A 22,313-nucleotide genomic window follows, 5' to 3' on the forward strand; every position below is an offset into this window, starting at 1 on the left:
GGTTCTAACCGAGAATTGAATCATTACACTATAGACAACTTGAGTAAAATCTTGCAGAAATCAATTACTTTTTATTTTTTTAATTTTGTCATACGAAATTATTTGATTATTTGTAAGGCTGGTACAAATTTTATTTAAAATCTTTGTCACCCCCCCCCTTCAATGTTAGCCCGAAAAATCAGGGGTCAAAAAAATGATTTTTTCAAAAAACTTAAAAATTTCAATGGAAATTTAAGTGCAATCAGATGAAATTGATTTGAAATGCATTCCCCTGCGTTTAAAATCACTTTTAGCATGTTTGGGTTGATTTAAACATCTTTTGAATTTTTGAAAATTTTGGATGTTTAGCATCGCAAAAAGTTTTTTTTTCACTATTTTTTTTTGTTTTCGTCAAATCTTACTTTTTCTGAAAACTAATGATTGCAAAACAACTTAACAAGTGTAAAATGCATTTTAAAACATTTTTTGCATTCAATGTTGAGACTATGGCTTGTTATTTAAATTTTTATTTTTTTTGAAAAATATTTGCATCGGCCTAAAGAATAAGGCATCGTAATCTTAATCCCAATTTGGGCGATAACATTAAGCAATCTTTTTACAAAATTCATGATTTTTTTAAAACTGCTTTTTATCTCATTTATTTCAACACCTTGTTTATCAATTAAGTAAATTTCAAAAACATGAAAATAAAATGCTTTTTGAAGAGACAATAAAATGTTATAAAGTAGTCTCTGTCTGTCGATCTTCTCAATATTGTTCCAGCTGTCAAAAATTTTTTCAGTCCCTTCAAATAGATTGCTTTAATTTTCGTTCTATTATTGGATACCTTCCGCTCTCGACGGTCCCTTCAATATCGACAACGAGAGAGTCCACCGTAACATTTGTTTCAACTACCATTTTTTTTTAATTATTTAGATTATCAAAAACATATTGTTTTTTATCTATCATAAACAAAAGTGGCCTTCATTAAACATTGATATTTGATGTTAAATTTTGAAATGGACTTTAATTTTTTTATTGATGAATGGCGTAGTTTTAGTACAAAAAGTATCGAAAAAAAGTATCTAAAAGCAGAAAATTTAATGATAAATATCAGTGAAAATGGTTATGTGATCCCACCTGCACATTTATTGAACGATTCAATTATCAATCGTTCATTAAATGTTCAATGAAAATCATGTTCATGTTTAATTTTACCGTCAGTTCAATCGATAAACAGATATTACTGATATTACAAAATTAATATACAAACTTTAAAACTTTTAAGTTATTGATATATAAATTACACAAAAATAAAAATACTTCAACAGGACAAATTTACCCTAGCTTCCTCTAGCAACATTACATTCGTATTTGTGCCACACAGAAAAAAATCAATTCTCGTAATCGTGAATTAAGTTCACGAATGTGAGAACCACGAAGGAATTTATTCATGAGTATGGTGCATTTGCACTATAAACGTGCATATATTCCTTCTTGGTTCTCGCATTCGTGAATTTAATTCACGATTTCTAGAATTGATTTTTTTCCGTGCATCGCCATCGGTTCATCAAGTTGGTGTTCATCCATTCCAATGTATCACCGGGGTATAATAATTTACCTACGTATGCTTCATTCTTCGTTGGACCGCAGTGCAAGTCGTGTCATATTTTTCTAATTTTCAGTTTTTAGCTGAAATTAGAAAAGAAATTACAGTTTTGTACGTTTTAATTTGTAACTAGTGACGTTACTTTGTCTTTTGTCTCATTTGAACCAGTTTAAGTGCCAAATAGGTGTGGAACAATGGCAGCATTGACGAAAGGTATGTCGCTTTCCGTATGATAAGTATAACTTTCACCATCCTAGAATATATATATTCAGTAATCTTATCAGTTTATATAACGTACGAAATATGCCCGCAATCTTTGAACAATGGAGAAGATACTCGGCTTCCCGGTAGATGAATGTAGTTATAACCTGAGTCGAAAGTCCGCTTGACCGATGGGGATGCTCAGTCGTGCAAAGGCATAGTGCTGTTATTGGGTCAAAGTCCGATTACGACTACTTTTCTGAGTTGTCTGGCTGAGATGTAAGCAGTATTGGACTCGCTGCTGTTTAACTGTGTTGGGTTGGCTGGTTGATTCAGTCTTTGCTGAGTCTTTAGGTTTAAGATTATTTGCTAAACATTTTGATGTTGATAAGACCTATTTGTTTAAATATTATTGAGATTGTTATTATTCGTTTGATTTCCAGGAGTCTTCATTGTTGGAGCCAAGCGTACGGCTTTCGGTACCTTCGGAGGGGCGTTCAAGAACACGAATGCCACCCAGCTGCAGACTGCTGCGGCCAAGGCAGCCCTGGATGCTGCCGGCGTTAAGCCAGATCAGGTCGACTCGGTCAACATTGGTCAGGTGCTGGTGCTGTCGTCCTCGGATGGTGCTTTCTTGCCTCGTCACGTGTCGCTGCACTGCGGAATTCCAATCGAGAAGCCGGCCCTCGGAGTGAACCGTTTGTGCGGATCTGGGTTCCAGTCGATCGTGAATGGAGCTCAGGACATCATCCTGGGTTCGGCGAAGATTTCGCTGACCGGAGGAGTGGACAACATGAGCCAGACTCCGTACACCGTGCGGGGAGCTCGTTTCGGAATTCCTCTCGGTACCAACCCAGCACTCGAGGATGCCCTGTGGGTTGGCCTGAGCGACTCGTTCTGCAAGCTTCCGATGGCGCTGACCGCTGAGAATCTGGCCGAGCAGCACAAGATCCCTCGTGATAAGGTGGACGCCTTTGCCCTGCGTTCCCAGCAGTTGTGGAAGAAGGCCAACGACGAGGGTGTGTTCAAGAATGAGATCACGCCCTTCAAGCTGAAGGTTAAGGGCAAGGAGGTTGACTTCGCCGTCGACGAACATCCCCGTCCGCAGACTACCGCCGAGGGATTGGCCAAGCTGCCAGCGTTGTTCAAGAAGAACGGCTGCGTTACCGCCGGAACTGCCTCCGTAAGAATCTTCCCCTCAAATCTACTATCATTCAAATATTAACACATCTAATTGCATTTCAGGGAATCTGCGACGGAGCTGCCGCCGTCATCTTGGCCTCGGAAGAAGCCGTCAAGGCACACAACCTGACCCCACTGGCTCGCCTCGTTGCGTACAGTACCGTCGGAGTGCCGCCGGAGATCATGGGCTTCGGTCCCGTTCCCGCCATCGAGAACGTCCTCAAAGTGGCCGGACTGTCCAAGAGCGACATCGATCTGTACGAAATTAACGAAGCGTTTGGCGTTCAAACGCTTGCCTGCATTCAAGCGCTCGGTCTCGACTCGAACCAGTTCAACCTGAACGGTGGTGCGATCGCGCTGGGGCACCCGCTGGGTGCGTCCGGATCGCGCATCACCGGTCATCTGGTGCACGAGCTGAAGCGCAAGAACCTGAAGCGAGCCATCGGATCGGCCTGCATCGGAGGTGGACAGGGTATTGCGCTGCTACTGGAGTCGGTTTAGATTTGTTTTTCGTTTGTACTCAGGTGTGGTTTCACAGCAGGCATTTTCTTGAAAGTCGTGTTTTTAGCGACGAATTTTCATATTTATCGTAATAAAGAAGATATTTTTTTAACTGTAAAGTTGATGATTTTTATTCAGGTTCAAATATTTGTTTGCAAAGTGTGATTTCAGCAACAAATTTTCGGATTTTTGTTTTGTTTATTTTTGTTTATTTAAATCACGTTAAAATAAAAAAAAAACTATCACTTTCCAATACAATTGCTGAAAAGTTCCACTACCTTCATCTGGGGCGAATCGGGATACATGGGGCGAATGGGGACAGCTGTTTTAGCCTTGTTACTGCTCAACATTTGAATTTTTTCGATAGGTTTCGGATTCGGAGAACAACAAAAAAAGTACTTTCCAAATTTCAAGCTCTAAAAACTGCTGGCCCTATTCAGACTGTAGTCCCGATTAGCCCCAGTTGACACTTATGATTTTGTACAGAAGAAATAATTGTTTTCAATATTTATTTATGTTTTGATAATTTATCATTTCCTGTCCGGCCTGCATTTTAAAGCAACATTTAATAATGATTATTTCAAAATTATCCAATTTATTTTAAATATTGAAAACAGTGGCAATTTTTCAAAGCTAAACATAAGGTCCATATATATTTGTAAAATTCAAAGGAATATTATTTACCCAAAAATTTAAAATCTTTAAATTTGAAGATTTGTTGATGTAAAGAAGAACGAATATATTTATTTAGATTGATAATGGAAGTATTTGTTGTGCCACTTTAGCTGAAGACATTTTTTTAAATGTTTCCATTCGGCCCGCAATTCTTAGACAAAAAGCCAAAAAGGCCCGCGAGGTTCAAATTGTTGAGTACAGTCCAGACTCGATTATTAGAAACTCTTGCAAAAACTTCATTTCGGCTAAACGAATCATAATTTTTTTTCGTTGTCTTATTTTTGGTTGTTGATTTAGAATTTTTAATTCCAAGATGACATTTTTTTTTGTGATTTTATACACGTTTAGAAATCTTGTAAGCTAATCCGGTAGCTCTATGTTTTTGAATTCGTAAATATTGAAATTTTTCCAAAATCGTCAACATTTTTTTTCCGATTTCAAACAACAATGTTGTGGAAACTGAAATTTGGAGAATTTTTTTTCGAAAAAAACGTAGTTCTGTGAAAATTTTGAGTTTATTAAGAAACTTGTATTATTACTTTCAAAATTTATGAAAAAATCTCAATCATTTGATATTGCAAAAAAACTTAAATATTGAGTATGTTTTTTTCTAAAATACGTAGTTTTGTGATTTTTTTTGTATTTTTATTTTTTTTTTGTTATAACTTTCTGAATGAATGAAAAAATCCCGATCAATGATACTCATTTGGGGAAAAAACTGAAATTTAGAGTTTTTTTTTCGAAAATACGTAGTTTTGTGAAATTTTGTAAGCATGTATGAAAAAAAATCGATCATTTAACACCCATATTGTATCAAACTGAAATTTTCAGTATTGTTCGAAAATACGTAGCTTTATGAAAATTTTGAGTATTTAAAAAAATAAAAAATTGTAGCTACCCATATTCAAATAACAATAATTTTGAATTTTCAAAGATTTCTTAGTAGAGCGTTTCTCCAAAAGCAATCCTTGAACCTTTCTTTTGTAAGAAATGCAAACAACATGATTTTTTCACGATTCGATTCAGTTGAGGTCCCATACAACCATACAAACCTTCGGATAGTCGAACTTCGGATAATCCAGGCTTCGGATGATCGAGTCTGGATTGTTTTAGATTAGATAGTAAGATTCTATAACTAGACTGTCTAGATTGTAGACAAACCAAAAGAAAAAATATACAAAATAAACAAGAAGAAACTGCTTATGAGCAATTCTCTACGAAATCGGTCTTTTTTCTTTAATTTTTGTATTTTTTAATCTGGCTGAAACTTTTTTGATGCCTTCGGTATGCCCAAAGAAGCCATTTTGCATCATTAGTTTGTCCATATAATTTTCCATACAAACTTGTCAGCCGCCCATACAAAAATGATTTATGATAATTTGAAAATCTGTATCTTTGGAAGGAATTTTTTGATCGATTTAGTGTCTTCGGCAAAGTTGTAGGTATGGATAAGGACTACATTGAAAAAATATGGCACACGGTAAAAAAAATTTGAGTGATTTTTAATTTCACTTTTTGTCACTAAAACTTGATTTGCAAAAAAACACAATTTTTATTTTTTTTTTCAATTTTTGATATGTTTTAGGGGACATCAAAAGCCAACTCTTAAAAAAATTCCAGAATGGGCAAAAAATCTTTAACCGAGTTATGAATTTTTGAATCAATACTTTTTTTTCAAAGAATCGAAATATTGGTCGCAAAAATTTTTAAATTTCATTTTTTGATGTAAAATCAAATTTACAATCAAAAGGTACTCTAGGAAAATTTTGATAAAGTTCACCGTTTTCAAGTTATAGCCATTTTTAGGTAACTTTTTTGAAAATAGTAGCAGATATTCATTTTTTTAAATTAGTGCCTGTCTACGCCAGACACCTCTTCGGGCCCAGTCCAGTGAAGGAAGGGCAAGTGGACTGTATAAAAACTATTCCGGATGGATAAAGATCGGGGTCGATCGGTCACTGTTGACTTACCAAACGTTTATTGGAGAAAGAGGTCTTTACATTGGTCGGGATGGGGTTTTATAGGCACGGGGATCTATACAAAACAATGGGGATACAATGGGGACAATAGGCGAACGATCCTCTTGGGGCCGTGCGCACAGCGAAGAGAGTGAGAGAATTTAATCTTCGGGTCGTGTGCCAAGCTAAGTGCATGATGGGGTCCTTAAGGGAGACACAATTTCTTTTTCGGCCCCAACAGTGCCCATGTTTGCCCACGCTTGAAAAAAATATTTTTGAAAAGCTGAGAAAATTCTCTATATTTTGCTTTATTGAACTTTGTTGATACGACCCTTAGTTGCTGAGATATTTTTTTTATTGCCATGCAAAGGTCTAAAAACAGGAAAATTGATGTTTTCTAAGTCTCACCCAAACAAATATTGTTTTTTTCGAAAACAATATTTTCAAAAATTTAAAATCAGGCCTAACATTTCAAAAGGGCCAAACATTCAATATTACGCCCTTTTGAACTGTTAGTCTTGATTCAAAAAAATTGAAAATATTTTTTTCAAAAAGATCAGAAAATTTCACAAATGTTTCATATTTTAACATTGAAAATCGGACCATTAGTTGCTGAGATATCGACATTAGAAAATGGTGGGTTGTTTTGGTGAGACTTAGAAAACATCAATTTTTCTGTTTTTAAATCTTTGCATGACAATATCTCAGCAACTAATGGTCGTATCAACAAAGTTCAAAAAAGCAAAATATAGAGAATTTTCTCAGCTTTTCAAAAAAAATGTTTCAATGGTTGGCAAACATGGGCACTAATTTTAAAAAATGAATAACTGCTACTATTTTCAAAAAAGTTACCTAAAAATGGCTATAACTTGAAAACGGTGCACTTTATCAAAATTTCACTAGAGTACTTTTTGATTGCAAATTTGATTTTACATCAAAAAATGAAATTGAAAAATTTTTGCGACCAATATTTCGATTTTTTGAAAAAAATAGTATTGATTCAAAAATTCATAACTCGGTCAAAGATTTTTTGCCCATTCTGGAAATTTCTGAAAAGTTGGCTTTTGATGTCCCCTAAAACATATCAAAAATTGAAAAAAATAAAAATTGTGTTTTTTTGCAAATCAAGTTTTAGTGACAAAAAGTGAAATTTGCCGAAGACACCAAATCGATCAAAAAATTCCTTCCAAAGATACAGATTTTCGAATTATCATAAATCATTTTTGTATGGGCAGCTGCCAAGTTTGTATGGAAAATTATATGGACAAACTAATGATGCAAAATGGCTTCTTTTGGCAAAAAAGTTTCAGCCGGATTTAAAAATACAAATAAAATCGAATGACCGAAATATCAGAGAATTGCTCTTATGTAGAATAACAGCATAAACTTTAAAATTTAAACGGCAGGTAAACTCACACTCATACCATTCTGCTCAGCTATGGACGGCGAAGATCATATTTGATTTGAATTTCCAGCGAAAAAATCATTTATTCAATACATTTCCAGTGGACAGTAAAATAATAAAACAATAAGGTCTTATTTAGGGTAAGTTTTGTTTGGAAAGCAACAATATCGCAGACATTCTTAAAATCCACACGAATGAACAAAATCTGCTGAAGCAAATCACTGCAATAGTGAAAAGGAAACCACAAAAGAAAATCCTGCAAAAAAAGTAAGACATGCATGCAATTTTTCATCGCTGACACTTGCATAACCTCCAGGTCGCCGAGGCAGCTCAGTATTATCACTCTTAAGTCATATCGATTTTGCAGGATTTTAACACCTCCACCAATCCAATACACAATCCACTCCCACGCAAGGTTCACTTTTTTTTCGAGTAATTCTTCTCTTTCTGGAGGCCATTTAGCACTTTTTTCTGCATTCAAGTGGTGCTACGATGACATGCTCAGTTAAAAATCTTCACGTCGTGGGTTCGAGTCGCGAGCAAGAGCAACTTCAGAGCATCTTTTGAATACCATTCCAAAAAGAACGATACAATCCTTCGCAGAATCAATCACCTCAATTCCATCGATTCTTCGCAACCGGCTGATCGTGACCGGTCTGAAGAGCGACGCGTCACTAATGATCGTCCGACGACGAAGGAATCTTCACGACGACGACGACGAAACTGCAGAGGGTGAGGTAATCTGTGCGCCGTGCTCGCGCTCGTCGTCGTCCTACCCTCGGCAGGCCGATCAGATGGAGATCACTTTTGGTTTCGTTTAGGAGAGGAGTGGTTTGGAGCTCTCCCGCTCTCAAATTGTACGATAGAGAGAGAACGTATGAGAGGGAGAGCATAAAATAAACAATTTATGCACGTCTGGTACGATAGCCGGTATGTGGATCTCCAATGCTACCGTCGAATGTACGAGCTTGTGTTTGTTTTATACTAACTTGTGAGTATGTCTTCAAGAAAACTTTAAGCAGTAGCGTACGATTGATTTTTTATCATTTATATTTAGTTTTTAGTTTTTAGGTTTTAGTTTTTAGTTTTTAGTTTTTAGTTTTTAGTTTTTAGTTTTTAGTTTTTAGTTTTAGTTTTAGTTTTTAGTTTTTAGTTTTTAGTTTTTAGTTTTTAGTTTTTAGTTTTTAGTTTTTAGTTTTTAGTTTTTAGTTTTTAGTTTTTAGTTTTTAGTTTTTAGTTTTTAGTTTTTAGTTTTTAGTTTTTAGTTTTTAGTTTTTAGTTTTTAGTTTTTAGTTTTTAGTTTTTAGTTTTTAGTTTTTAGTTTTTAGTTTTTAGTTTTTAGTTTTTAGTTTTTAGTTTTTAGTTTTTAGTTTTTAGTTTTTAGTTTTTAGTTTTTAGTTTTTAGTTTTTAGTTTTTAGTTTTTAGTTTTTAGTTTTTAGTTTTTAGTTTTTAGTTTTTAGTTTTTAGTTTTTAGTTTTTAGTTTTTAGTTTTTAGTTTTTAGTTTTTAGTTTTTAGTTTTTAGTTTTTAGTTTTTAGTTTTTAGTTTTTAGTTTTTAGTTTTTAGTTTTTAGTTTTTAGTTTTTAGTTTTTAGTTTTTAGTTTTTAGTTTTTAGTTTTTAGTTTTTAGTTTTTAGTTTTTAGTTTTTAGTTTTTAGTTTTTAGTTTTTAGTTTTTAGTTTTTAGTTTTTAGTTTTTAGTTTTTAGTTTTTAGTTTTTAGTTTTTAGTTTTTTCCGAAATTACCAAAACAACGACACCACTGCGCTCATATCAACCCATATGATCGAAACAAACGTACTCGTGTGTGTTTGGGTTGAGACTTTTTAAGGTCTCCTTTCGGCCCGTCGATGGAATTTTGCGTTTTTTCCAAACTTTTCGCCCAGAGCGCGATCCACAACAAACCCGCTCCAAACTAACTGAGCAGCCTGTGCCGACTTCAACCAGCTCAGCTGAGTTTGAACACTCCGTTGAGACCTCCGCCACCACAACAGTTCGGCAGTTCGGTATCGACCGTCGTTGCATGCGCCAGGTGCTGGTGCTGTGGCTTTTTGTGATCTGAAGTTCTGGCCTTTTCGGCAGGACCTCGCGTAGAGAATTCGCGAACGCGCGCGGATTGTTTTGCGGTCAACCGCGTGGGGTTCGTCGCTTGCGGTGCTAAAGTCTCTTTTCATTTTTGCGATCCTCCGCGATCCACTCAGGTGTGATTTGTGATGTGCTGTTAAGTGTACGGCGCTGTTTCATAATTTCTTGTGTTTTTGTGTACCTTTGGTTGATCGCGCGCGAGCGCAAATCTTCGCATAAATCGCGCAGTTTTTTTTTTTATTGTGATTGAAGAGATTTGGATGTTTTGATTTGGTGGAGCTCTTTGGTGAAGATTTTTTTCGGAGGAGTCACACGTGTGGGGCACATCTGCTGACCGGTTCGTGTTAATTGGACGCCACCGCACCCCGCCTCGGGCTGGGCTGCCGGGCCTCTGTAATTGGCCACCGCCGAGTTTTGTGTGCAGTTGAGCAGTGTAAGTGCATACGATGATTTACAACAGTTGTTGACCAATTACGAGAAAGGCCGTTTGGCAACATGGATTGACACCGTTCTGGCCTGGGGATGGCCCACCGGTGTGAAAACGAACATTCGCAACCAATACGCGTTCAAACATTTGATGCTCAATCCGGGCTGAACTAGCGGAGAAGTGTGCTAAATCCGAGGAAGGTGGAATTATTAATACCGAAAAAGATAGATAAAAACAGCACAAATAAACACAAACCAAAAAAAGGAAACATGAGAAATAAGAGGAAAATGGGGTGCATCGGTGCTGCTAAAGTTTGAAGCCGGGGTGGATGGATGGAAAATAGAGCCGAGTTTGGGAAGGAAACGTCGGTGGTGCAGTAAAACTAGTATTTTGGAACGGCTCTCCGAATCGTGTCGGAGGAAATCTTGGACGAGCATGCGATACTGGGGTTGAACTTCTTTGGCGTGGGAAAACAAAAAAATAAAAAGGTTGGAATTTGGCTGCGAAAATTAAGGATCGGAAGCGGATTGTGAATTGCAGGTTAGAGATAGATAAAATATTTTATTACCGAGATAAAAAAAACTTAACCAGTAAAGATTAAATGTCACTTACATGCTTTTATTTCCAACAATAAAGTAAGTAAAGTAAATCTTTCCCTGTTCCTGAGGGGAACACCCGTGAAGAGTATTGGGGCCGGCATTTACAAAGCGGATTCAGTGACAGTTTATTAATCAACTTAATGCTAACATGTTTGGGGTAATGTTGATAAGGTCCAGTTTGTTACGATACACTACCTTCCCTTTACTAAGCAATCGAATCCAGAAGGGAAAAAGATCACCAGTTGTGTTAGTACGAGCCGGGAATTGAACCCCGATCTACCGCTTACGAAGCAGAAGCGTTACCACTGGGCTACGTGGCTCGGTCATTGATGTTTCCAACAATATCAATATCAATTTATTTTAAATGCTGTGAAAAACATGACAGTTTGATTTCCTTAAGTAGGTTTGTAGGTTTTTTTCCAAAAGATTTATATGACCCCTAAAAATTTCAAATTTTGTTTTAATCAAATAAGTAATAAAAATGATATGTTCACATTTACCATTTGTTCCATGTAAATTTTACATTCACTTAACACTGATCGCTGATATAAATTCAAATTAAATTTGTTGCTGCTTTTCCTTCCCCTTCTAATCTTCAGAAAATAAGGAAGCAAAAAATTTATTGCTTACATAGAAAATTATAAGGGTAAGTGATTTTTCACGATTACGCGGATGGCATGAAATTTTAAAATTTCCGTACAATTCTGCAATTTTCTCAAATCAGTGTTAAAATAAAACAGCATCAAATAGTATATATGTATTTTTAGGGATCATACTTATCATACTTTACCGCTCTGTACTAACAATATGTCTACCATGATTTCTAAAGATTTAATTTCAAAAGAAATGAGAAGTTTTAAGCAACATTAAATGATTTTGATTACTAATATTAAGTTTGATCTTTAAAATTAGGCCTTTTCAAGAATATTTTAGTTTTTATTCCTGAGTGATGAGTTATTTATGATATTTGAAAACTCGGTTTGACTCTTTGACACTCATTTATTTAAAATTTTGGGTATGAATATTCAATAAAACTTTTCTATCTTTTATGTTTCTGGCAAAAGATTGCAAAATATTTATGAATTTTCTTTTTTCATTTCTTTTTTGTTTGCCGATCTGTTTTTGAAAATTGTTTGAAGATTTCGTTGCAGATTGTATTATTTTTACCAATTGCTGTTAAATGAAACTTTTTGAAAAGTGAGACGAAAACTTTTAAGCTAATCAGAGATTAAAACTGTTGTTTAGCTATATAAGTCGAATATTAAAATAAACTAGAGCAACTCTCTACGAAATCGGCCGATTTCGACCATTTTTAATTTTTGTATTTATTGATTTGACTCAAACTTTGTGGGGTCTTTTCCTATGACCAAAGAAGCTATTTTGTGTTATTGGTTCACCCATACAAATCTCCATACAATTTTGGCAGCTGTCCATACAAAAATGGTACGTAAATATTCGAATAACTGTAACTTTTGAACGAATTTTCTGATCAAATTGGTGTCTTCGGCAAAGTTGTAGGTATTGTTGAGGACTTTTGAGAAAAAAAAGGTACACGGAAAAAAAAATTGCCGATTTTTTGATTAACATTTTTTTCACAAAAACTCAATTTCCCAAAATACGTATTTTTTGATTTTCGAGATTTTTTGATATGTTTTAGGGGACAAAAACCCGCAACTTTGACGCCATAGAGAAACATGGTCAAAAAATCTGCCGCCGAGTCATGAATTTTTGATAAAATAGTGATTTTTGGGAAAAATCAAAATTTCATGCAAAAACAAATTTGACGTAATTTTGCCTTCCTCACTGAGGTAAGGCTATAATCCTGCTCTAAAAATGAACTTTGTATAAAAACTTCGTAGACCCACCTTCATGTATACATATCGACTCAGAATCAAAAACTGAACAAATGTCTGTGTGTATGTGTGTGTGTATGTGTGTGTGTATGTGTGTGTGTATGTATGTATGTGACCAACAAACTAGCTCATGTTTCTCAGCACTGGCTGAACCGATTTGACCCGAACCTGTTGCATTCGACTTGGTTTAGGGTCCCATAGATCGAGTTTTTTACAGATTGAAGTTTCGATAAGTAGTTCAAAAGTTATGTATAAAAATGTGTTTTCACATATATCCGGATCTCACTTAAATGTATGTAAACTATGTCCGGATCCACCATCCGACCCATCGTTGAATAGGTTATCAAAAGACCTTTCCAACGAGTCCAAAACATTGAAGATCTGGCAACCCTGTCTCGAGATATGGCCATTTAAGTGATATTTATGTACTTTTTTGTAGCCGGATCTCACTTAAATGTATGTAAACTATGTCCGGATCCACCATCCGACCCATCGTTGGATAGGTTATCAAAAGACCTTTCCAACGAGTCCAAAACATTGAAGATCTGGCAACCCTGTCTCGAGATATGGCCATTTAAGTGATATTTATGTACTTTTTGGAAGCCGGATCTCACTTAAATGCATGTAAACTATGTCCGGATCCATCATCCGACCCATCGTTGGATAGGTTATCAAAAGACCTTTCCAACGAGCCCAAAACATTGAAGATCTGGCAACCCTGTCTCGAGATATGGCCGTTTAAGTGATATTTATGTACTTTTTGGAAGCCGGATCTCACTTAAATGTATGTAAACTATGTCCGGATCCATCATCCGACCCATCGTTGGTTAGGTAGTTGAAAGACCTTTTCAACGAGTCTAAAACATTGAAGACCTGGCAATCCTGTCTCGAGATATGGTCAATTAAGTGATATTTATGTATTTGTTTGTAGCCGGATCTCACTTAAATGTGTGTAAACTATGTCCGGATCCACCATCCGACCCATCGTTGGATAGGTTATCAAAAAATCTTTCCAACGAGTTTAAAACATTGAAGATCTGGCAACCCTGTCTTGAGATATGGCCTTTTAAGTGATATTTATGTACTTTTTGGAAGCCGGATCTCACTTAAATGCATGTAAACTATGTCCGGATCCATCATCCGACCCATCGTTGGATAGGTTATCAAAAGACCTTTCCAACGAGTCCAAAACATTGAAGATCTGGCAACCCTGTCTCGAGATATGGCCATTTAAGTGATATTTATGTACTTTTTGGAAGCCGGATCTCACTTAAATGCATGTAAACTATGTCCGGATCCATCATCCGACCCATCGTTGGATAGGTTATCAAAAGACCTTTCCAACGAGCCCAAAACATTGAAGATCTGGCAACCCTGTCTCGAGATATGGCCGTTTAAGTGATATTTATGTACTTTTTGGAAGCCGGATCTCACTTAAATGTATGTAAACTATGTCCGGATCCATCATCCGACCCATCGTTGGTTAGGTAGTTGAAAGACCTTTTCAACGAGTCCAAAACATTGAAGATCTGGCAATCCTGTCTCGAGATATGGTCACTTAAGTGATATTTATGTATTTTTTTGTAGCCGGATCTCACTTAAATGTATGTAAACTATGTCCGGCTCCACCATCCGACCCATCGTTGGTTAGGTTATCAAAAGACCTTTCCAACGAGTCCAAAACATTGAAGATCTGGCAACCCTGTCTCGAGATATGGTCACTTAAGTGATATTTATGTACTTTTTTATTCCGGATCTAAAAAATAGATGAAATTTGTGTACAACCCCATCAAATCAGCCATGGTAATGAGTGAGGAAGGCTCCAACCACATAGGTGGGTTAAGTTAGTTTTTTAATTTAAAATTGAATATTTAATCGAAAAGTAATTAACATATTTTTCTGTTTTCAACATATAGCCACCGAATGTTTGATTTAGCAAATTATTTGCATTTTTTCGATTTTTTTTAAATAGTGACCATGAGTGACCATTTCCAAAAGTATTTTTTTTGAAAAGTTCAGAAAATTTGCTATAAAATTGTCTAAGAGGTATAGAAGATTGGAACTCTGGTTGCTGAGATACAGCGGCTTAAACAAAAAGAAACACGAAAATTGAAGTTTTCTAAGTCTCACCCAAACAGCCCACCATTTTCTAATGTCGATTTCTCAGCAACTAATGGTCCGATTTTCAATGTTAAAATATGAAACATTCCTGAAATTTTCCGATTTTTTCGAAAAAGTTGTTTTTTAACAATTAAATCAAGACTAACATTTTAAATGGGCTTAATATTCAATGTTAAGCCCTTTTAAAATGTTAGTCATGATTAAAAAAAAACAACATGCTTTTTTCACGAAAGTTTTATGTTTTAACATTAAATATTGGACCATTAGTTGCTGAGATATCGAGCTTAGAAATTTGTTTCCCTTTTTTAAATGTTCAAATAACTGCCATTAATTAATCGGACGTATGCTGCACATATGTTGTAAATTATGATTGCCCGTCTGGCTCACCTCCCTCTATGTTGATGCTCCACTCCAACAACAACTGGTTGTTAAAGGTGGGTGGCCGGGCCATCTGTGGGTTTGCTTTTGCTTTTAACAACCTGAAAATTTTGGGGCACCTTGGCATACGCGTTGAAAAATGATGGAAAACCCACGTGTTCGCACATGCTGCTGTGTTTGTGCTCCATTTTTGTTTGCTGGCTAATGATTGTGTAATGTGCAATGGTGAAGCCAGCCAGATTTTTTTGTTGGTTTGGTCCAATTAAATTTACTGCTAGCTAGAATTGCTCTGAAAGAGGTGTCTAATAGTGTTTAATTGTTTTCTCTCGAATTTCTGTTATCGATTCATTTCTGCTTCAAAATCGGCGGACACTGAGAACGAGTCTAACGGGAGCTTGAAATTGGTGCTTTTAATCGTACGTTGTGCATAACTATCAGTCAATCGGCTAATTGCTGGTATGGTTTACCATAATAAAAAAACGTTTGAAATAATGTTAGGGTATTCGCATCTATAAATTTAATTGAGTTTTTTCTCCAATCTCAAATATCCGTTCAGGAAAATCGTGATTTAAACTTCCATTATTCGAGTTGTTAAACGCTTCTATCTTCTTAAGTGATGACTTTGTCGAATCTGCTTAATAACCACGCGACATTGATCTACTAAATTGCTTAAAAGGTTCGTGCACGATGACACCTCAACGAAAGCCGATTGCATCATGTGTCAATGCCAATCGTTCACATCTCTTTCCTATTAAAAGTCGCAACTCTCTGGAGTTTTGTCAACATTTTTTTTAAACATTTTTCAAATTTGTATTGTTATTTTGTTTAAATAGTTCCTAATTTAGGAGTAATCATACCAATCAAATAAAATGATTATTTCTTCATTAAAAATAAAAAAAAATCAATATTTCATAAGAATTCTTCACTTAGAACTCAGATCCAACCAAGAGATAGCACATCTTCCACCAACCGTCGTCGACGAAATTAAGAGCACGCGTGCACGACTTTGCAGCAAAGCGCTTTCAAGCTTTCCGCGCTTTGACGGTGACGTTGACCTTCCGGAGCGCATTTTTGGTACGTCCATTCAGATGCCAATCTTGCCGTCGCCGTCGCCGCTGGTTTTGGGATTCACCTGGATTGTACGCGGCAAATTAAAAAAGGTACTGAGAGGATTAGGTAAACAAACATTACCTTTCGGCTTGCCATTGAATGCTGCTTGAAAAGTGATGGTGGTTAGATTGAACTTTTGTGGCTTGGAAAGATCATGTCAATACATTTGAATAAAAGCGCAAGAAGGATGATCTGCGACGGATTTGGTTCGGGATGATGAACTAGGAAGACGAGACCTTCAATTTTAATTGGTCGATTAGCATTTATGGTAATTAGGTTTTTTGTTGCTCTAAGCTGAATGGCATCAATATGGCACCTTGAAGCTTTTACAGTTTTCGATAATGACCACGACTATTTGATTGAGTACTACTGATAAGTTTTACTTATTTATGTTTATTCGTGTTATCAAAGATTTTAGACAATCATTATTATTTTTGAAGCAACTTATTTTTTCCAATTTTAAGAACTTTATGAATTTTATGGGGTTAGGGACTGCAGACAGATTAACTTTTGAATGAATTTTCTGATCAATTTGGTGTCTTCGGCAAAGTTGTAAAAAAATGCTGATTTATTAATTAACCTCTTTTTTACAAAAACTCAATTTCCCAAAGATTTACAGATCGTCAGCTGTGTGCTATCTTGTGACATAGACCATTTTGGTCGAAAATGAGTTAATGATGACGTTTTGCTTTACTTAACAAACACTACGAGATGTTTTAACCCGATTTTGGAAACTCGCTTCCGTTTCCCGGATATCGCAATACACACTTGTGACATAGACCAATTTATCATCAAAATGATCGTGCACACTTGTGACACGTCATACATGTTGTTTGAAAATGTGGAAAATTTTCTTTGTTTTTCACAAATTTTCTGAAGGTAATGCAATCTTTTGTTTTCGAAAATATACTGATTAAGTCGGTTAAACTATTGATTTGAGCCTATTTTAGTTTGTAAGGGAATTCTGTGCACACTTGTGACACGTAGTACAAATTAACTTTCAAGGCACACTTGTGACACGTGCTTTTCAGATTTTTAAATACATAATTTACTGTATCTTTTAACTGGTGTAACCAAATTAGTTGAAACTTGGAGCGTTGTTAAGCGATAGTATACGAACCGATTGCTTCAAAAAGTTTGGCTCTACCATTCAAAGTTTTGAAAATATTTATCATCAAACTTTAAAATTCGATTTACTCGAAAGGGACCATCTATAAACCACGTGGACACTTTTTTGGAAATCTCACCCCCCCCCCCTTCGTGGACAATTGTCCATACAAAAAAAAATCTTTTTGGTATGGAGCGTGGACAATCGCTTATTTAAATCTTCCGGCCAAGATCAACATTGAGATTTGTTTGACTTTTTACCTTGAACATGTTGAATGGAAATTGAACTGATATAATTAAATTTTTAAAAAAGGTTTGTGTAAGAAGAATTTGTTTTTAAGTATTCGAGAAATTACAGATGTAAGTTATAAATTTATGAAGCACGTGAGCTACCAAGGGCGTAAGAGGGTTATATATGACAAATATTGTTGAATTGCAAACACTTTTAAATGCCCAAAATTATTTTATTCAAATTTATTTATTAGGCTTAATACCACATAACTAAAGTCATATGAGCAATTTTCTACGAAATCGGTCTTTTTTCTTAAATTTTAATTTTTGTATTTTTTAATCCGACTAAAACTTTTTTGGTGCTTTCGGTATGCCCAAAGATGCCATTTTGCATCATTAGTTTGTCCATTTAATTTTCCATACAAATTTGGCAGCTGGTCATACAAAAATGATGCATGAAAATTCAAAAATCTGTATCTTTCGAAGAAATTTTTTGATCGATTTGGTGTCTTCGGCAAAGTTGTAGGTATGGATATGGACTACACTGAAAAAAATGATTCAAGGTAAAAATTTTTTTGGTGTTTTTTTATTTAACTTTTCGTCACTAAAACTTGATTTGCAGAAAAAACACTATTTTTATTTTTTTTTGATATTTTTCAGAGAACATCCAATGCCAACTTTTCAGAAATTTTTAGGTTGTGCAAAAAATCTTTGAGCGAGTTCCAGTACGAGGTCCAGCGGATGAAGGAGTACACGGCCGTACTGAAACACACCATCGAAGAGCAGCATAGTTTCGAGCTGGGGAACACGCAGGTCCTGGATCAACATCGCCGCTCAGCTGCCCTGGACGTTTTAGAGATGTGCCATATCATCAACACAGATCACACCGTAAACAAACGGAGTGATGTTGATGGTATTAGTAGCACCTACGCCGGCATTTTGCATACAGTGAAGAAGATGTGTAGATCGAGACAGTCTTCACAAACACATGCCCCAAACCTTAGCTTCCAGTAGTAGTAGTAGTAGTTACTCCCATTCTCCCCACCTTAACCCACTATTTGTTTCCCCCCACACAAGTTTTCGATCTGTTTAGTAGTTTGATTGCAAGTTTCCGAAAAGTGGTTCAAAACAGTCGTTCGTGCCAGTAATAATGTTAATTTGTGTCCATCTACTCTCCCAACTCTTACATTTCGACCTTCTTTACAGCAGGTTGATGCTAGCCCCCCTTTTCCATTTCCTGACCGTTGATGCCCAACTAATTAGGCCCCCAGACGATAAAACGATTATTTTCTGTAAGATTTTAGACAGTTTTTGCTCTTGGGTTATTTTTATGTTTCTATGTTTAATGTTTTTGTAGAATCCCTGAAGAAGATGTCAAATACATCGAAACGTCGGAAGTAGAACAAAAACGGATCGTTTTTGATTGATTATTTACGACTGCTAAGCCGAAAACAGCCATATAAATTTTTGAATCAATACTTTTTTTTTCAAAAAATCGAAGTTTTGGTCCCAAAAATTGTTTAACTTCATTTTTCGATGTAAAATCAAATTTGCAATCTTAAAGTACTTTAGTGAAATTTTGATAAAGTGCACCGTTTTCAATTTAAATCCATTTTTAGGTGACTTTTTTGAAAATAGTCGAAGTTTTTAATTTTTTCAAATCAGTGCACATGTTTGTCCACCTTTGAAAAAAATATTTTTAAAAGCTGAGAAAATTCTCTATATTTTGAACTTTTGAACTTTGTTGATACGACCCTTCGTTGCTGAGATATTGCCATGCAAAGGTTTAAAAACAGGAAAATTGATGTTTTCTAAGTCCCACCCAAACAACACACCATTTTCTAATGTCGATATCTCAGCAGCTGATGGTCCGATTTTCAATTTTAAAATATGAAACATTCGTGAAATGTTCCGATCTTTTTGAAAAAATCAGTATTGATTCAAAAATTCATAACTCGCTTAAAAAATATTTTCACAACGTGGAAATTTCTGAAAAGTTGGCATTTGATGTCATCTAAAACATTTCAAAAAATAAAAAAATTAAAAATAGTGTTTTTTGCAAATCAAGTTTAAGTGGCAAAAAATTAAATAAAAAATCACAAAAAAAAATTTACCGTGTATCATTTTTTCCAGTGTAGTCCATATCCATACCTACAACTTTGCCCAAGACACCAAATCGATCAAAAAATTCCTTCAAAAGATACAGATTTTTGAATTTTCATATATCATTTTTTATGGCAAGCTGCCAAATTTGTATGGAAAATTAAATGGACAAACTAATGATGCAAAATGGCTTCTTTGGGCATACCGAAGGCACCAGAAAAGTTTCAGGCGGATTAAAAAATACAAAAAAAAAACGTTACTTAATCCACCGATGGTGGTTGGTGCCTTCCTCACAATTATGTACATATTTGTTTCTGTAGTAAGAATGTCAAACCTACAAATTTTATCTAAATTTTACTTCTTACAACATATCTACATGGAGTATGGGGTCTAGAATCCCAAAAATCATTGGACGTAATATTAGAACAACACCTACGGGGCTGTTTCATGAAAATTGTTCACTTTCAATAGTTATATTACTTTAAAGTTTTTTAAGCCTTAAGGCAGTAAAAAAATATATCTGTTCATTTTTCCCGGGAGTTTCAAATCAACAAAATCCCGGGAGCCAGATCTCCGGATAGATCCGAACAACTTTTTCATCAAAATATTTGAGATCCGGCCTCTGAAATGTGTACAAATGACACTTAGGTGCTCATAACTTTTGATAGGGTTATCAGATCTTCAATCTTTTGGGCTTGTTGGAAAGGTCTTTTGATTACCTATCCAACGATGGGTCGCATGATAGATCCGGACAACTTTTTCATCAACATATTTGAGATCCGGCCTCTAAAATGTGTACAAATGACACTTAGGTGCTCATAACTTTTGATAGGGTTATCAGATCTTCAATGTTTTGGGCTCATTAGAAAGGTCTTTCAAATACCTTTCTAAAAATGTATGATCAGACGGGTTTTCTTACAAAAACCACCCTTTTTACAATCTTTCAAACTTTAGCCAGAATCGTTTTTTTAGCATAACTTTTGAAATACTTAACAAAACTTCATAATAGTTAATATAGGTCTTGTGGGACCCTAAGACGGATCGAATGAGACCAGAACGGCCCAAATCGGTTCAGCCAGTCCGGAGATAATCGAGTGCATTTTTTTCGGTGCACGGATTTACAGACATACACACTAGGGTGGGTACGGATTTTGAAAAGTTCTCAGATCATGTTCTGGTGTGGTTCCCCTTGTAGGACATACCCGTAGAGACTCTCACGCCAAATTTCAGCTTATTTGGTTGAAAACTGGCTTGTCTCAAGCGGGTTCAAGTTTACATGGAAATTACTATGGGAAATTTTGAATTTTCATTCATTCGCTCCTACAGGCCTGGGGAAAACATGTAGAAACTTCTAGGATGGCCAGAAATTAGCGGAATCGTCTGGAGAACAACTTTTCCTAAGAGACCAGGTCGATTCGTTCAACCCCCAACGAGCTCAACGGCAATACATCCGGGGTTTTCGGAACCAACGGTTTTGCCGAGAAAAGCATCAAATTTTCCTTAGCATGCTATGAATCCTTGATGAACACCGCGACGCCACGTGTCAAACAGCTACCACGTGATTGTAAAATTTGCACCATAACAGTTTTATTGTCTTATTTGGAGGTTCAGAATACAGCTGAATAGTATCCTGATCACCCTGAATGATAATTCTATGGTTCAAAAAGTAATAAAAAGTATTTTTTTATAGGCGATGCTAGTCCACGTGGTAGCTGTTTGACATGTGGCGTCGTGGTGTTCATCAAGTATTCATAGCATGCTAAGGAAAATTTGATGCTTTTCTCGGCAAAACCGTTGGTTCCGAAAACCCCGGATGTATTGCCGTTGAGCTCGATGGGGGTTGAACGAATCGACCTGGTCTCTTAGGAAAAGTTGTTCTCCAGACGATTCCGCTTATTTCTGGCCATCCTAGAAGTTTCTACATGTTTTCCCCAGGCCTGTAGGAGCGAATGAATGAAAATTCAAAATTTCCCATAGTAATTTCCATGTAAACTTGAACCCGCTTGAGACAAGCCAGTTTTCAACCAAATGAGCTGAAATTTGGCGTGAGAGTCTCTACGGGTATGACCTACAAGGGGAACCACACCAGAACATGATCAGAGAAATTTTCATAATCCGTACCCACCCTAATACACATGCACAGACATTTGCTCAGAATTTGATTCTGAGTCGATAGGTATACGTGAAGGTAGGTCTACGAGGTCGAATTAAGAAGTTCATTTTTCGAGTGATTTTATAGCCTTTCCTCAGTAAGGTGAGGAAGGCAAAAATCGAATGACTGAAATCTGAGAGAACTGCTCATATTCTAAAACCATGTAAAACCATTGAAAAACAACTTCGTATCAAATTTTCAAGTTAAAAAATAGTGTTTCAAGTTAAAAAGCGCTAGAAATTAGATTTCTAAGGTAAATTCAATGATTATTTATTTATTCACAAGTTGAATTTTTTTGGTTTTTTATTTTAAGACAAATTTATAAGCAATTTTTTGATTGTGGAGCATAGATTTTCACTTTCCAAACTCTTTGATTTAAAAAAAAATCCTTCTCAACAAAAATACTAATAGTATTTTCTTTCATTTGGGACGATTTGAAAGATTTCAAAATTAAAAAGTTTATATGTTTTCTCAAAGTTGCTTGATTTTTTACAAGCAGTCAAGCCATTTAATTGATCCTCACACTCATTTTGACCATTAAAGTTGCTGTTCTATACAATTTCGTTGCAAAAGATTAATCAGAAATAGGATTAGAATAATTTTCGTTAAATTTCAAATTTCCCGGGAATTCCCGGGATTT

At 35.6% G+C, this 22,313-nt stretch overlaps 2 protein-coding genes across 3 annotated transcripts in view; both read left to right on the top strand.

Annotated features, from left to right (window-relative positions):
• Window positions 1-1,605: 1,605 nt before the first annotated feature.
• On the top strand, window positions 1,606-3,591 carry LOC120424982 (3-ketoacyl-CoA thiolase, mitochondrial). Its single transcript, XM_039589350.2, has 3 exons — window positions 1,606-1,801; window positions 2,233-2,972; window positions 3,035-3,591. Exons 1-3 carry the CDS (start codon window positions 1,783-1,785, stop codon window positions 3,470-3,472), a joined length of 1,197 nt encoding a protein of 398 aa, XP_039445284.1. The 5' UTR covers window positions 1,606-1,782; the 3' UTR covers window positions 3,473-3,591.
• A 5,929-nt stretch (window positions 3,592-9,520) lies between these two features.
• Window positions 9,521-22,313, top strand: part of LOC120424971 (uncharacterized) — a 159,645-nt gene continuing 146,852 nt past the window's right edge. Inside the window, exon 1 of one of the 2 annotated variants that reach the window (XM_052710421.1) lies at window positions 9,521-10,559. The gene's annotated coding sequence lies outside the window, so the exon portion shown is untranslated. The remainder of the gene's footprint in view (window positions 10,560-22,313) is intronic. The other variant, XM_039589326.2, reaches the window with a different exon arrangement.

This window comes from Culex pipiens, chromosome 3, assembly GCF_016801865.2.
Source record: "Culex pipiens pallens isolate TS chromosome 3, TS_CPP_V2, whole genome shotgun sequence".
NCBI classification, from domain to species: Eukaryota; Metazoa; Arthropoda; class Insecta; order Diptera; family Culicidae; genus Culex; species Culex pipiens.